This window comes from Oncorhynchus nerka, linkage group LG24, assembly GCF_034236695.1.
Source record: "Oncorhynchus nerka isolate Pitt River linkage group LG24, Oner_Uvic_2.0, whole genome shotgun sequence".
NCBI classification, from domain to species: Eukaryota; Metazoa; Chordata; class Actinopteri; order Salmoniformes; family Salmonidae; genus Oncorhynchus; species Oncorhynchus nerka.
The window spans coordinates 25,831,184-25,848,994 of NC_088419.1; the positions used below are offsets into that span (position 1 = coordinate 25,831,184).

Here is a 17,811-nt window from a genome sequence, read left to right on the forward strand (position 1 = left end):
TTTTCAGTTCTGCCAACAAATTTTCAATGGGATTGAGGTCAGGGCTTTGTGATGGCCACTCCAATACCTTGACTTTGTTGTCCTTAATCCATTTTGCCACAACTTTGGAAGTATGCTTGGAGTCATTGTCCATTTTGAAGAACCATTTGCGACCAATCTTTAACTTCCTGACTGATGTCTTGAGATGTTGCTTCAATATATCCACATAATTTCCTACCTCATGGTGCCATCTATTTTGTGAAGTGCACCAGTCCCTCCTGCAGCAAAGCACCCCCACAACATGATGCTGCCACCCCCATGCTTCACAGTTGGGATGATGTTCTTCGGCTCGCAAGCCTCCCCATTTTCCTCAAAACATAACGATGGTTATTATTGTCACGTCTGTCCCCCGGCACTTCAGGGCGCCAGGCTGCCCTGCTTCACTCACTCCTATCATCTATTACGCACAGCGATATTGGACTCACCTGGACTCACTCATCATCCGTTTATTTCCTCCCATATATTTGTCAGTTCCCTTGCTCTGTTCCCTGCGGATGCACTGATTGTTTTTTGTCTTTGTTTTCTTGTATACTGACGCTGTTCTTGTCTCGTTCAATATTAAATGTTTGACTCCCCATACCTGCTTCGTCAACTCATGTGACAATTATGGCCAAACAGTTATATTTTTGTTTCATCAGACCAGAGCACATTTATCCAAAAAGTACAATCTTTGTCCCCATGTGCAGTTGCAAACCGTAGTCTGGCTTTTTTATGTCGGTTTTGGAGCAGTGGCTTCTTCTTTGCTGAGCGGCCTTTTAGGTTATGTCGATATAGGACTCGTTTTACTGTGGATATAAATACTTTTGCACCTGTTTCCTCCAGCATCTTCAGAAGGTCCTTCCTGTTCTGGGATTGATTTGCACTTTTCGCACCAAAGTACGTTCATCTCTAGGAGACAGAATGCCTCTCCTTCCTGAGCGGTATGATGACTGCGTGTAGATGCCCTAACCAACTTGCCAAAACTATAAGTAATTTGTGGAGTGGTTGAAAATAGTGTTAATATCTCCAACCTAAGTGTATGTAAACTTCCGACTTCAACTGTAAATGCTTCACAGAGTTCAAGAAACAGACACATCTCAACATCAACTGTTCAGAGGAGGCTGCTTGAATCAGGTCTTCATGGTTGAATTTCTGCAAAGAAACCACTACTAAAGGACACCAATAAGAAGAAGAGGCTTGCTCGGTCCATTAAACACGAGAAATGGACATTAAACCTGTGGAAATCTGGTTCCAATCAGCGTGTCTTTGTGAGATGCAGAGTAGATGAATGGATGATCTCCGCATCTGGGGTTCCCATTGTGAAGCATGGAGGAGGAGGTGTGATCGTGTGGGGGTGCTTTGCTGGTGAAACTGTCAGTGATTTAATTAGAATTCAAGGCACACTTAGCAGCTTGGCTACCACAGCATTCCGCAGCGATACGCCATCCCATCTGGTTAGTGAGACTATCATTTGTTTTTCAAAAGGACAATGAACCAAAACACACCTCCAGGCTGTGTAAAGGCTATTTTACCAAGGATAGTGATGGAGTGCTGCATCAGATTGCCTCCACAATCACCTGACCTCATCCCAATTGAGATGGCTTGGGATGAGTTGGACCGCAGAGTGAAGGAAAAGCAGCCAACAAGTTCTCTAACAAGTGCTGATATGTGGGAACTCCTTCTTCATGAAGCTAGTTGAGAGAATGCCAAGTGTGTACAAAGCTGTCATCAAGGCAAAGGGTGGCTACTTTGAAGAATCTAAAATCTAAAATATATTTTGATTTAACACTTGTTTTTTACTACATGATTCCATTTGTTATTTCATAGTTGTGATGCCTTCACTATTATTCTCCAATGTAGAAAAGAGTAAAAATAAAGAAAAACCCTTGAATGAGTAGGTGTCCAAACTTTTGACTGGTACTGTATATAAATAAATATTGCAATCTGAAGTCCCTATGACCAAGGCGCATTTGCTCGGACTGCCAAAATGAATGTTACAATGTTCTACATACTGTATTCCAGAATATAATAAAAATGAACAACTAAATGAACAGTTGACTGTTTCAACATGACCTGCTCTTCTGCTGTTTTAGTTGTGGACCTGCACAGTGATGAGCTCCATCATGAATTGTGGATGATGTTATCTGTATATGCCCAACCATTCACTCAACAATATTCAGTTGCAAATAGTGCTACTGTTTCTGTGTTTCTTTGCGCGAATCTTCACCGAAACCCCAAATTGATATGAAAATAATAATAATAATAATGTTCCTGGTAACATGTTTTGAGTGGTGTGATTTTTCTTAAAACCGAATTCTCAGCGTTTCAGACAAAGATACTTTATTTTAGGTTTAACGTTTCTGACAGCAAGTGCTCCAATACACCAAAATAAATCAAATATAATACAAAAAACAGGGAATAATAATACTTCGAAAGAAATCTGTTCCAAATAATTTGATTAATGTGCTTTGGATAAAATCCAGCAGGGAATAAAAAAGCAACACACTTAAAATGCAGTCCAGCAGCTGGACAATCAATAAAAGAGAACAGCACAATTCTGGAATGACAAGTGCATTGTAATCATCACATTTTTACAATCAGTTCTTATTTTTCTATCAACTAGAGTTCAGTGTACAGTACATATGAACAATGAACCAAATGTACAATAATCACTTCACTCCATTAGCAATCCTGATATATTTGTCTTTATACCCATTTGCCTCAAGAGATAATGGTTCCAACATGGAAAGTTGTCATATCTGTGGGTAAGTAGTTGTAAGGTCAGACTAAATGTACTGCAGAGAAGCAATCCACAGTGTTCTAAGTATAGTTTAGTTAAGCAATTTTATTTATATATATTTTTTTAACTAGGCAAGTCAGTTAAGAACAAGGTCTTATTTACAATGACGGCCTACCCCAGCCAAACCCTAACCCGGACAACACTGGGCTAATTGTGCACCACCCTATGCAATAAGGCACAAGGAGGTATGGTATATGGCCAATACACTACGGCTAAGGACTGTTCTTAAGCACGACACAACGTGGAGTGCCTGGATACAGCCCTTAGCCGTGGTATATTGGCCATATACCACAACCCCCTGAGATGCCTTATTACAAATTATAAACTGGTTACTAACATAATTAGAGCAGTAAAAATAAGAGTTTTGTCATACCCATGGTATATGGGCTGTCAGCCAATCAGCATTCAGGGCTCGAACCACCCAGTTTATAAATGAATATAACTGTAGGGGCTGCATCAGTATCTAATGTCCTCAGACAATGCTGGACAGGGAAGGGGCCATTTATAATGTGCAGCTCTAACACACAACAGTAATACATAGTAAGGCACTGACTCATGTTAAGTCTGTATATTACTTTATCGTACCTCTGGACATGATACTTTAACGGGGCAGTTTTACAAAAAGAGATCAATTTGAAGGAACAATTAAACACTGAAATAACCCACAACGCAAACTCAAAGCTTAAAATGCAATAACGTTTTGTGCTCATGTAAAAAAGGAAACAGTCACAATTTAGCATTTACACAAGTCTTAAGCACAAAACCTTCTAAACATGTCAAATGTACAGTACGAGGGAACGTGATGGGGTAACAGTATATTTCTATACATGAAACAAATCTTCAAAATCAGAAATAGCCACTGCTATCTATTCACAGTTTGCGATCACAGTGTACTTTTGCGTGTTTGCTACATGTTTTCGATAATTTTTTTAATCATTCAGTGATCCTTCTCTCTGTACAGAATCTGGGGAGGTGGGGCAGTGGATGATTAGGCCCCACCCTCTCAAGCCACCCTGATGCGAGGCTCCTCCTCTATCTCCTGCCTTAGGCTGGTATAGGTCACCGAGGGTTCCAGGGGCCTCAGAGTGGGCGTGTCCGTGATGGGGTGGCCGGCGTTGCGGAAATGCTTGTAGACGCGCGGGTCCTGTGCCACATAGGTGGAGGAGGATGTGTAGAACACCAGACCCAGGATGATGATGACGAAGGACAGGAGGTAGAGCCCTGAAAACTGGAACAGACACACAAACACTCTCCGTAAACTAAGAAATAGTGAAAAATCTCTGTCTGATGAGATGTAACACAGAGGGCATTGTAATAGCAGACCAAAAAGAGATTCCAAGAGGCTGCCTTGTGGGCTACTCATGGCACAATTGTAGAAAATGCATCAAGTTGAAGCAGTGAGTTTGCATAGTGATGACTATGTCTAGAAACTGAAGTTAGGAAATAGGAAAGTAATGAAATGCACGAGGTAATGAGCATTTTTAGAACAGAATGTCTACATTTGTCTTTCTATTTTTCGTGAGCATCTATTACGAGTCACACTGACGTCACATCCTTGGCAAAGCGGGAGCCTATCATGTGACAAGTAAAAACTAGAATCCCGAAAGACAGGGTGATAATCCAAATCCAATTGTATTGGTCACATGCGCCGAATACAACAGGTGTAGACTCTACAGTGAAACGCTTACTTACGAGACCTTTCCCAACAATTCAGAGTTAAAAAGTTCTAAAACAATAAAATAAAAACTATTAGCAAAAGGGGAAAAAAGGAAATAGTAACACAATAACAATAAGGAGGCTGTATACAAGGAGTACCAGCACCCAGTCAATGTGCAGGGGTACGAGGTAATACCATCTTGTGATTGAGTTGATTGAATGAGGACAAACGACCATATTTCGAAACAGCCATTTTTTTTGAGAGATACACGGTAAAAATATCTTCCTAGACAGGATTGATGGGTTAAATAAACATAAATGTTTTTTCTGCGCTAAGTATGTGAGTAAAACAGATATTCTGGAATAATCCCTGTTATGATTCATACAAAACCAAGCAAGATGCTACAAACATGGCTTGACAGACAAACATGGGTATTGACCCTAGAACTTGTGAGAGGGAAAGTGTCACTCAAGTACCAACCAGTCGTGTGTTGACACAGCAAATAGGAAAATAGGCCAAATGCACACAGTACATCTAAGAATGTAAAGGCCCAAGGCTCCAATGAGAATGTTACATTACTCAGTCTGCATGTCAATGGAACTTTGTGTGATTCATACGTTCTATTCACACATATCAGTATGACAACACGACACATCAGGTCATATAGTACAGTGTTCCAATGAGAATTAGACAGAATTAGTGGCACAAGCTCAAAAAAGGCCCCTGACGGTGTGTTCTGATTGGTGTATTGAAGGGGGCTGTTGTTGAAATCAACTAATAACTCAACTGTAACTTTGAACGGGCAATGTTTTGAGGTCTTATAATGAGACTACTACTACTGTAGTAGTCTCCTTGATTATATGCCACTCACTCTGTGGACTGTTGCAAGGGTACGCAAATACTAGTCTTGAATATTGCACCACAGTACAGCTGGTTCTCTTTACTTTTTCCTTGGAAGTGAATTGATTGATTACTGGTAATGTATTGTAACCTCTAATGTAATGATTGACCAATGATTCTATTGGCCTGTTTCCCAGGTCTAAATCCCTGATTAGAGATTAAAGTTAGAGCTACTGTAAGATTGCTGCAGTGCAATAATAAACAATAGTATGACGCAACATCCCAAATCTAAAGCTTCCCAGCTGTAAACATTATTTGTTTAAAATCATAAGAAGAATCTGCTAACATCAAAAGGTAAGGCACTAGTTGTTCATGATGCCCATGTCGGTCCCCTGTCGCTGGGCAGCGTGCAGTGGTTGGCATCTCCTCCCCTGGGTTAACACGATTACCACACCGTTACCAAATTACACATGTCCCTGGGTTCTGAAGCTAGCTGCCATCAGGGATGTGGGAAGGCAGGGATGTTGTAAGACGGAGCAGGGAGACATGGTGTTATGGGATGTTAATTATTTCTGCTCCCCTTATTGGTGGGCTGAGCTACAGGTGGACACCCCCTGAGACTGTGTCTCTGTGACTGTCTATCTGACAATGTCCTAGCTGTAGCAGAGGCAGGCCATGCAGAGAGAGAGAGAGAGAGAGAGAGAGAGAGAGAGAGAGATGGAAAGAGATGCAGAGAAAGAAATAGTGAGGGAGGGAGAGAGAGAGGTGCGAGAGCGAGACAAGCAGGGAGAGAGGAGTGAGAGAGAGACAAGCAGGGAGAGAGGAGCATGAGAGAGTCAAGCAGGGAGAGAGGAGCGAGAGAGACAAGCAGGGAGAGAGGAGCGAGAGAGACAAGCAGGGAGAGAGGAGCGAGAGAGACAAGCAGGGAGAGAGGAGCGAGAGAAGGAGTGAGAGGAGCAGGGAGAGAGAAGCAGGGAGAGAGGAGGGAAAGGAGTTTGAGAAGCAGGGAGAGAGAAGCAGAGAGAGGAGAGAGAGAGAAGCAGAGAGAGGAGAGAGAGAAACAGGGAGAGGAGAGAGAGAAGCAGGGAGAGAGGAGAGAGAGAAGCAGGGAGAGAGGAGAGAGAGAAGCAGGGAGAGAGGAGAGAGAGAATCAGGGAGAGAGGAGAGAGAGAATCAGGGAGAGAAGAGAGAGAGAGAAGCAGGGAGAGAGGAGAGAGAGAAGCAGGGAGAGAAGAGAGAGAGAGAAGCAGGGAGAGAGGAGAGAGAGAAACAGGGAAAGGAGAGAGAGAAGCAGGGAGAGAGGAGAGAGAGAATCAGGGAGAGAAGAAAAGAGAAACAGGGAGAGAAGAGAGAGAGAGAATCAGGGAGAGTGAGGGAGCCCTCTATGTGTATTAATTAGTAAAGCCCATGCAGGTTTTATTAAGCCTTTTGCTGCAGCAATACGGAGCAATCGGTCCGGTGACCAGAAAATAAAACAACTAGAAAAGATAGTCAAAGTACAGTCAATCAAGGAACAAAACCGTTTCTGTCTCGGCACACTAACAGGACTACACAGAGAACATATCAAGAATAGAGCTTGAATTTTGACCACGCATTTACAGAAACAACACAAAATACCTGCAGGTAACACCAACATAAACTGTCTTAATAGGGCATTGGGCCACCACGAGCCTCCAGAACAGCTCCAATGTGCCTTGGCATAGATTCTACAAGTGTTAGGACCTCTATTGTAGGGATGTGACACCATTCTTCCACGAGAAATTCCATAATTTGGTGTTTTGTTGAGGGTGGAAAACGCCGTCTCAGGCATCACTCCAGAATCTCCCATACGTTTTCAATTGGGTTGAGATCTGGTGACTGAGACACACACACACACACACACCTTTAAACCCCCTATGCTCCTTTGAGACCTACAGTATCTTTCAAAGTCACTGAGATCTCTTCTTCTAGCCATGGTAGCTAAAATAATGGGCAACTGGGAATTTTATACATGACCCTAAGCATGATGAGGATGTGAATTGCTTAATTAACTCCAGAACCACAACTGCTTTCAATATACAGTACTTTGTATTCCTCATTTACGAACATTTACTAGCATACCACCATCCACATCGACGGGGCTGTAGTGGAGCGGGTCGAGAGCTTCAAGTTCCTCGGTGTCCACATCACTAAGGAACTACCATGGTCCACACACACAGTTGTGAAGAGGGCACGACTGTGCCTCTTCCCCCTCAGGAGGCTGAAAAGATTTGTCATGGGCCCTCAGATCCGCAACAAGTTCTACAGCTGCACCATTGAGAGCATCTTGAATGGCTGCATCACCGCTCGATACGGCAACTGCAAGGCATTTTTCAAAGACTCCAGCCACCTAAATCATAGACTGTTCTCTCTGCTACTGCACAGCAAGCAGTACCATTGCACAAAGTCTGGAACCAGCGGACCCTGAACAGCTTCTACACCCAATCCAGAAGACTGCACAACAAGACTGCTAAATAGCTAATCAAATGGCTACCCGCTCCTGCTACGGTCTATTATATATCCTGTTGCCTAGTCACTTTAATCCTACATACAGTATACAGTGGGGCAAAAAAGTATTTAGTCAGCCACCAATTGTGCAAGTTCTCCCACTTAAAAAGATGAGAGAGGCCTGTAATTTTCATCATAGGTACACTTCAACTATGACAGACAAAATTAGAAAAGAAATCCAGAAAATCACATTGTAGGATTTTTTATGAATTTATTTGCAAATTATGGTGGGAAATAAGTATTTGGTCAATAACAAAAGTTTATCTCAATACTTTGTTATATACCCTTTGTTGGCAATGACAGAGGTCAAACGTTTTCTGTAAGTCTTCACAAGGTTTTCACACACTGTTGCTGGTATTTTGGCCCATTCCTCCATGCAGATCTCCTCTAGAGCAGTGATGTTTTGGGGCTGTTGCTGGGCAACACAGACTTTCAACTCCCTCCAAAGATTTTCTATGGGGTTGAGATCTGGAGACTGGCTAGGCCACTCCAGGACCTTGAAATGCTTCTTACGAAGCCACTCCTTCGTTGCCCGGGCGGTGTGTTTGGGATCATTGTCATGCTGAAAGACCCAGCCACGTTTCATCTTCAATGCCCTTGCTGATGGAAGGAGGTTTTCACTCAAAATCTCACGATACATGGCCCGATTCATTCTTTCCTTTACACGGTCCCTTTGCAGAAAAACAGCCCCAAAGCATGATGTTTCCACCCCCATGCTTCACAGTAGGTATGGTGTTCTTTGGATGCAACTCAGCATTCTTTGTCCTCCAAACACGACGAGTTGAGTTTTTACCAAAAAGTTATATTTTGGTTTCATCTGACCATATGACATTCTCCCAATTTTCTTCTGGATCATCCAAATGCCCTCTAGCAAACTTCAGACGGGCCTGGACATGTACTGGCTTAAGCAGGGGGACACGTCTGGCACTGCAGGATTTGAGTCCCTGGCGGCATAGTGTGTTACTGATGGTAGGCTTTGTTACTTTGGTCCCAGCTCTCTGCAGGTCATTCACTAGGTCCCCACGTGTGGTTCTGGGATTTTTGCTCACCGTTCTTGTGATCATTTTGACCCCACGGGGTGAGATCTTGCATGGAGTGGAGGACAGAGGAGCCTCTTAAAGAAGAAGTTACAGGTCTGTGAGAGCCAGAAATTTGCTTGTTTGTAGGTGACCAAATACTTATTTTCCACCATAATTTGCAAATAAATGTATTAAAAATCCTACAATGTGATTTTCTGGATTTTTTTTCCTAATTTTGTCTGTCATAGTTGAAGTGTACCTATGATGAAAATTACAGGCCTCTCTCATATTTTTAAGTGGGAGAACATGCACAATTGGTGGCTGACTAAATACTTTTTTGCTCCACTGTATATACATAGCTACCTCATTTACCTAGTACACATGCATATCGACTCTGTATTTTGCCATGTTATTTTTACGCATCATTGTTATTCGTTATTCACTGTGTATTTATTTCTCGTATCACTATTTCTATTTGATTTTTGTATTCGTCTTTCACTGCGCATTGACAAAGGATCCGTAAGTAAGCATTTCACTGTTAGTCTACACTTGTTTACGAAGTATGTGACAAATACAACTGTATCTTAACATTTGATTTGATTCTTTACTCAATGTTTCCTTTTATTTTTTGGCAGTTACCTGTACATCACATAACACATGAATGTCACATGGATATCACAGTCACAGGGATAAAGGGATTACAAAAAGAATACTGGACATAAATGAAACTTTGCATTTCGTCTCACTGAAATATGAATCATTGCCCTGACAACCGGGTATTCTCGCTCCCTGGAGGCACATACACATGCCCCTATTGTAGAGTTGCAATACCTCACTCGCAGTGTTTCAATTTAGCGTTTGCTAAAGTAAACACTCCTGAGAGCAATATCAATGTAGAACATGGGAAACAAATTAGGCAGATAGCTCTGTCAAGAAGACTTTTATTAACATGTGGAGTAATGGGCCGAAGAAAGTGCTATTACAGCGAGGGAGAATATATGAGAGGAGAAAGCAATAACTGGGAAACTGAGAGGAATACATTCTACTTAGCGTGGTGACATCTCCACATACTCATTTACATTCTCTACAGGAGCCACGGCTAGAGCCCTGCAAACTGGTGATGTCAGCCGCCTCAGAAGGAGACTTTCACCACCACTGTTCCTAATCTACTGTAGGAAAACCTTTGAGGAGAATGAAAATGTAGCCATTTTCTTTTAAGCAGATGGTGTGCTATGGCTAGGTGCTCTGTTCTGATTAGATTCCTATCAGGTCATGGTTTCCTCCTACTGTGGTCATGGCAGGTAGAGATAGCATTACATTACATCAGCTACAGCTCATTTGAATGAGCTATAATGGCGCGGGAGAGGATGGCTGCCATTTCATCGGCTCTTAACCAATCATACTATTTTATTTGTTTTTTCGCATTTTTTGTACAAGCTAAATGCACGTATATCCTACCAACGGGACATTAAAAACGGTCATATCTTATGCTTCACGAGTCGTGACTGAACGACGACATAATTAACATACAGCTGGTGGGTTCCACACTGCATTGGCAGGATATAACAGCCTGCTCTGGTAAGACTAGGGGTGGGGGTCTATGTATATTTATAAACAACTGCTGGTGCACGATATCTAAGGAAGTCTCTAGGTTTTGCACACCTGAGGTTGAGTATTTCATGATAAGCTGTAGACCACACTATATACCTAGAGAGTTTTCACCTGTATTTTTAGTAGCTGTCTACATACCACCACAGTGGCCGGGGACTTTAATGCAGGGAAACATAATTATATTTTACCTAATTTATATCAGCATGTTAAACGTGCAACCAAAGGGAAAACAAAACTCAAGACCACCTTCACTCCACACACAGAGACGCGTAAAAAATCTCTCCCTCACCCTCCATTTGGCAAATCTGACCATGATGCTAAGCTACAGGACTATTTTGCTATCACAGACTAGAATATGTTCCGGGATTCTTCCGATGGCATTGAGGAGTACACCACATTGTCACTGGCTTCATCAATAAGTGGATCGATGGTTTCGTCCCGACAGTGACTGTACGTACATACCCCAACCAGAAGCCATGGATTACAGGCAACTGAGCTAAAGGGTAGAGTTGCCGCTTTCAAGGAGCGGGAAATCCTGCTATGCCCACCGACGACCCATCAAACAGACAATACAGGACTACGATCGAATCATACTACACCGGCTCAGACGCTCGTCAGATGTGGCAGGGATTGCAAACTATTACAGACTACAAATGGAAGCACAGCAGAGAGCTGCCCAGTGACACAAGCCTACCAGATGAGCTAAATTACTTCTATGCTCGCTTTGAGGCAAGTAACACTGAAACATGCATCAGAGCACCAGGTGTTCCGGACGACTGTGTGATGACGCTCTCTGCAGCCGATGTGAGTAAGACCTTTAAACAGGTCAACCTTCACAAGACCGCAGGGCCAGATGGATTACCAGGACGTGTACTCTGAGCATGCGCTGACCAACTGGCAAGTGTCTTCACTGACTTTTTACAACCTCTCCTTGTCTGAGTCTGTACCAACATGTTTCAAGCAGACCACCATAGTCTCTGTGCCCAAGAACATTAAGGTAACCTGCCTAAATGACTACCGACCCGTAGCACTCACGTCTGTAGCCATAAAGTGCATTGAAAGGCTGGTCATGGCTCACATCAACAGTATTATCACAGAAACCTTAGACCCACTCCAACTTGCATACCACCCCAACAGATCCACAGATGATGTAATCTTTATTGCACTCCACACTGCCCTTTCATACCTGAACAAAAATAACACTTATGTGAGAATGCTATTTATTGACTACAGTTCAACACCATAGTACCCTGGCCATGTGGTGCCAGGACAACAACCTCTCCCTCAACCTGATCAAGATTAAGGAGACGATTGTGGACTACAGGAAAAGGAGGACCGAGCATGCCCCCATTCTCATCGACAGGGCTGTAGTGGAGCAGGTTGAGCGCTTCAAGTTCCTTGGTGTCCACATCACCAACAAACTAACATGGTCCAAAGCACACCAAGACAGTCGTGAAGAGGGCACAACAAAACGTATTCCCCGTCAGGAAACTGAAAAGATTTGGAATGGGTCCTCAGATCCTCAAAAGGTTCTACAGCTGCACCATTGAGAGCATCCTGACTGGTTGCATCACTGCCTGGTATGGCAACTGCTCGGCCTCCGAGCGCAAGGCACTACAGAGGGTAGTGTGTATGGTCCAGTACATCACTGGGGCCAAGCTTCCTGCCATCCAGGACCTCTGTACCAGGCGGTGTCAGAGGAAGGGGCCAAAAACTGTCAAAGATTCCAGTCACCCTAGTCATAGACTGTTCTCTCTGCTACCGCACGTCAAGCGGTACCGGAGCACCAAGTCTAGGTCCAAAAGGCTTCTTAACAGCTTCTACACCCAAGCCATAAGACTCCTGAACATCTAGTCAATGGCTACCCAGACTACTTGGATTTCCCTCTTTTACATTGCCGCTACTCTGTTATTATTTATGCATAAGTCACTTTAATAACTCTACCCACATGTATATATTACCTCAATTACCATGACTAACCGGTGCCCCTTCACATTGACTCTGTACCGGTACACCCCTGTATATAGCCTCACTATTGTTATTTTACTGCTGCTCTTTAATGATTTGTTACTTTATTTTGATTTTCTTTGGTATTTTTCTTAAAACTGCATTGTTGGTAAAGGGCTTTTAAGGGCTTGTAAGTAAGCATTTCACTGTTGTATTCGGAGCATGTGACAAATAACATTTGATTTGATTAGATTTTAAAATGTGAGGACAGGAGCCATTTAGAGAATAGGAATCAAATATGACTGTCTGATGATAGAGGTAGAGGATCTGGGTTTTATGCTCCTGCTGCTCAGAGCCCGGTTGAACCAAATCATTAGCACCACATGCTTAGTATTAGGACTTTGTCATGATTGATGATTTTAACCGAAGACAAATCACTGATCACTAAGGAAAGATCATTTAAGGTGTGGGGTTGGTACTATTGATGTGATTTGTTCTGAGGACAAACATGGCTTTTCTAAAAGTAATTCCAGGATACCACTATCATTTCAACATTGAAATGTGCTACTGAGAATGACATTGTAAGCACATGTACCATAAAGTACATACTGTGTTGTGAACTGCTGACACAGGCATTCAGATGCATTCCTCATGCTGGTCTGGTTGGAGGCAAAGAGTAGCGTTGTGGTAATAGTGGTCAGGGAGCTAAGACTGAGTACAAAGCCAACAACTTCCCTGTTCCCTCACCTTTCCTAGCAGTCAATTTAAAACTACAGCATTGATAAACTAACCAACCTTTAGATATACAGTATTGCTGTTGTTAGTATCTGGAAGGAGAATAATATGGCATATTCATTCAAAGTGGCTCAGCTAAATGCGGCAAAGGTTTTAGCCAAAATACCAGCCAAGGCATTGTGAAACATCTTATTTCAGAATATTCCATCAATAATAAAACTAATTGGAGACCTTTGTAATATCCACTCCCCTCTTGATGCTCTCTAGTTTACCGTTTAATGCTATTAATATTAATTCATCCGCAACTGTCAATAATAGTACACAACTCCCTGCATCTCCCCTTAGGAGTTCAAAAGCAATTAGTTCTAGTGGGGAAAATAAATGTTTGTGTTGTTCTTAGGCAGTGGCGACCCCATCATTCAGGGCAGGTGGTGCAGAACCGTTTTGAGCCCCCTCTGTTTAGCAAAAAATAAAATGTTATTTTACTTCAATTTGCAAATATTTGCAAATAAATCCTTAAGTTAATAAAGCTGCATACAAACATGGTCTCTTTCTTGAGTAAGGCAGTTCCAGAATGCAGGTGTTTCAGCCTAGCTCAGTGCTTTCTGTGGTGGTGGAGCAGCCAGCGAAAATACAGAGCGTAAGCGTTGGTAATCTTCTCCAGTTGCGCCGTGATCTGCTCAGTGCTCAGTCACTCATGGGGACACTATGTCACAGCAAAATGTACAGGGAGAGCTAAGCAGTTCAATCCCCATTGGGTGCTGCCATATATTTACATTAGAAGTATCGGCCACATATAAAATTACATCAAATCATGTTATATGTACCGTAGCTTTGATTGGACTGATCATGTCAATATCATACTTTCAAAGTCTAGCAAGTTAGCTAACTAGACAATATCCTTGCAAATCCTTTTCAATCCTTGAAAGTACCATACATCCAGAGAATGCCAGAGACCTTGATGACAAAGATTTATGACAAAGTTTGCCCACAAAACGGACTGCCGAGCCACCTTCCTGTTCAAGTGAACACAGCACAACAGCGAGTCTAAACATATGTATGATGTAATATGCCAGGGAGATACAGTGCATTCAGAAAGTATTCAGACCCCTTCACTTTTTTCCACATTTTGCTACATTACTGACTTATTCTCAAACGGATTCATTAAAAAAAATTCCTCAATCTACACACAATACCCCATAATGACAAAGCGAAAACAGGTTTCGAGAAACTATTCAGACCCTTTGCTTTGAGACTCGAAAGTGAGCTCAGGTGTATCCTGTTTCCATTGGTCATCCTTGTTTCTACAACTTGATTGGACTCCACCTGTGGTAAATTCAATTGATTGGACATGATTTGGAACTGCACACACCTGTCTATATAAGGTCCCACAGTTGACTGTGTATTTCAGAGAGAAAAAACAAGCCATGAGGTCAAAGGAATTGTCGGTAGAGCTCTGAGACAGGATTGTGTCGAGACAGATCTGGGGAAGGGTACTAAAAAATGTCTGAGGCACTGAAGGTCCTCAAGAACACAGTGGCCTCCATCATTCCTAAATTGAAGAAGTTTGTAATTATCAAGACTCTTCCTAGAGCTGGCCGTCCGGCCAAACTGAGCAATCGGGGGAGAAGAGAAGGGCCTTGGTCAGGGAGGTGACCAAGAACCCAATGGTCTCGTTGACAGAGCTCCAGAGTTCCTCTGTGGAGATTGGATAACCTTCCAGAAGGACAACCATCTCTGCAGCACTCCACCAATCAGGCCTTTATGGTGGAGTGGCCAGACGGAAGCCACTCCTCAGTAAAAGGCCCATGACAGCCCGCTCAGAGTTTGCTAAAAGTCACGTAAAGGCTCTCACACCATGAGAAAAAAGATTATCTGGTCTGATGAAACCAAGATTGAACTCTTTGGCCTGAATGCCAAGCGTCACGTCTGGAGGAAACCTGGCACCATCCCTACAGTGAAGCATGGTGGTGGCATGTGGGGATGTTTGTCAGCGGCAGGGACTGGGAGACTAGTCAGGACCGAGGGAAAGATGAACGGAGCAAAGTACAGAGAGATCCTTGATGAAAACCTGCTCCAGAGCGCGGTAGGACCTCAGACTGGGATGAAGGTTCATCTTCCAACAGGACAATTACCCTAAGTACACAGCCAAGACAATGCAGGAGTGTCTTCGAGACAAGTCTCTGAATGTCCTTGAGTGGCCCAGCCAGAGCCCGGACTTGAACCCGATCAAACATATCTGGAGAGACCTGAAAATAGCTGTGCAGCGACGCTCCCCATCCAACCTGACAGAGCTTGAGAGGCTCTGCAGAGAAGAATGGGAGAATTTCCCCAAATACATGTGTGCCAAGCTTGTAGCGTCAAACCCAAGAAGACTCGAGGCTGTAATGGCAACTAAAAGTGTGTCAACAAAGTACTGAGTAAAGGGTCTGAATACTTATGTAAATGTAACCTTTCTATTTTTTTTCTTTGTAAAAATGCAAAAATGTTAGCAATTTTTATTTTTTACTGTTTTTGCTTTGTCATTGTGGGATATTGTGTGTAGATTGATGAAGAAAAAAAACAATTCAATCAATTTTAGAATAAGGCTGTAACGTAACAAAATGTGGGTCTGAATACTTTCTGATTAAACTGTATGAATACTGTTGCTAAGAAAGTAATACTAAATGTATGTTGTGTAGTAAGCTGTTAGTAGCTTACTACACTTAGGGTGTGTCTCAGCCTAAGAATTTGGTCCCTCTCCCCCTAACTTAGCCTACTCTTCTGTAAAAAAATAAAAGTAACAAATAATTAAAGAGCTGCAGTAAAATAACAATAGCAAGGCTATATACAGGGGTTACTGGTACAGAGTCAATGTGTGGGGTCACCGGTTAGTCGAGGTGATGGGAGAGCGATGCAAATAGTCTGGGTAGCCATTTGATTAGCTGTTCAGCAGTCTTATGGCTTGAGGGTAGAAGCTGTTAAGAAGCCTTTTGGACCTAGACTTGGTGCTCCGGTACCGCTTGCCGTGCGGTGGCAGAGAGAACAGTCTCTGACTAGGGTGGCTGGAGTTTTTGACAATTTTTTGGGCCTTCCTCTGACACCTCCTAGTATAGAGGTCCTGGATGGGAGGAAGCTTGGCCCCAGTGATGTACTGGGCCGTGAGCATTACCCTCTGTAGTGCCTTGAGGTCGGAGGCCGAGCAGTTTCCATACCAGGCGGTGATGCAACCAGTTAGGACGCTCTCAATGGTGCAGCTGTAGAACTTTTTGAGGATCTGAGCACCCATGCCAAATCTTTTCAGTCTCCAGAGGGGGAATAGGCTTTGTCATGCCCTCTTCATGACTGTCTTGGTGTACATATTTGTCTATCTTAGCTTAATTTCATAATCGAAATTATGGCTTGCCTCTTATCCGTTCATCGATTCCATTATGCCATAGTTTGTACATCTCAACCATGTTTTTTTTCAACAAAAAGTTCAGTAGACCCATGTACACTGAACAAAATATAAATGCGACATGTAGTGTCGTGTGTTGGTTCCATGTTTCATGAGCTGAAATAAAAATCACAGAAATTGTCTATATGCACAAAAAGCGTATTTTTTCTAAAATGTTGTGTAACCATTTTTTTTTTACATCGCTGTTAGTGAGAATGTCTCCTTTGCCAAGATAATCCACCCACCTGACATGCGTGGCACATCAAGAAGCTGATTAAACAGCATGATCATTACACAGGCGCTCCATGTGCTGGGGACAATGAAAGGCCACTAAAATGTGCAGTTTTGTCACACAACATAATGCCACAGGTGTCAAGGTGAGGGACTGTGCAATTGGCATGCTGACTGCAGGGATGTCCACCAGAGCCGTTTCCAGATTATTTAATGTTAATTCTCTACTATAAACTGCCTCCGACGTCATTTTAGAGAATTTGTCAGTATGTCCAACCGCCCTCACAACCAGACTACATGTAACCACGCCAGTCCAGGACCTCCACATCCGGCTTCTTCACCTGTGGGATCGTCTGAGGCGATGCAGAGAAGTATTTCTGTATGTAATAAACCCCTTTGTGGGGAAAAAACGAATTCTGATTGGCTGGGACAGCTTTATGTAGGCCCTAACAGCTTATGGGCACCGTTTCTCACCGTTATAGTGTAATTAATGTATTGTTTACTGTTGTGTTGTGGCTTTGCTGGCGTGCATCTTGCCCACCAAGATTTACATGCTAAAATCGCCACTGTTCCTAGGCAATTTCATTTGAACAAGTATTAATGCTGACTGTCACGTGTGCTCCCTCTCCGGCCTCTAGGTCACCACGCTGCTCATTATGGCGCACACCTGTCACCTTCGTTATGCGCACCTGCGCGTCAGGCTCACCTGGACTCCACCACTTCCCTGATTACCTTCCCTATATATGTCACTTCCTTTGGTTCCTTCCCCAGGCGCTATTGTTTCTGTTTCAGTTTCATGTCTGTGCTTTGTCCGTGTTTTGTATTATGTTGCGTTTATTTATTAAAACACTCACTCCCTGAACTTGCTTCCCGACTCTCAGCGCACCTCGTTACACTGACTCACTGCAGCTACAATAAGGACATCAGATGAGTATGAATCTGTGTTTCAATCAAAGTCTGAAAACTGCTATGATTCATCTTTGAATAATGGCCATATACATTGGGTTAGTAC

At 42.9% G+C, this 17,811-nt stretch overlaps 1 protein-coding gene across 1 annotated transcript in view; it reads right to left on the reverse strand.

The window, feature by feature from the left end:
• Positions 1-3,378: 3,378 nt before the first annotated feature.
• The window catches only part of LOC115107732 (solute carrier family 35 member F1-like), a 153,085-nt gene continuing 138,652 nt past the window's right edge, over positions 3,379-17,811 (reverse strand). The window contains exon 8 of the mRNA XM_029631318.2: positions 3,379-4,046. Coding sequence (XP_029487178.1) covers positions 3,822-4,046 — 225 coding nt within the window. The 3' untranslated portion in view covers positions 3,379-3,821. The remainder of the gene's footprint in view (positions 4,047-17,811) is intronic.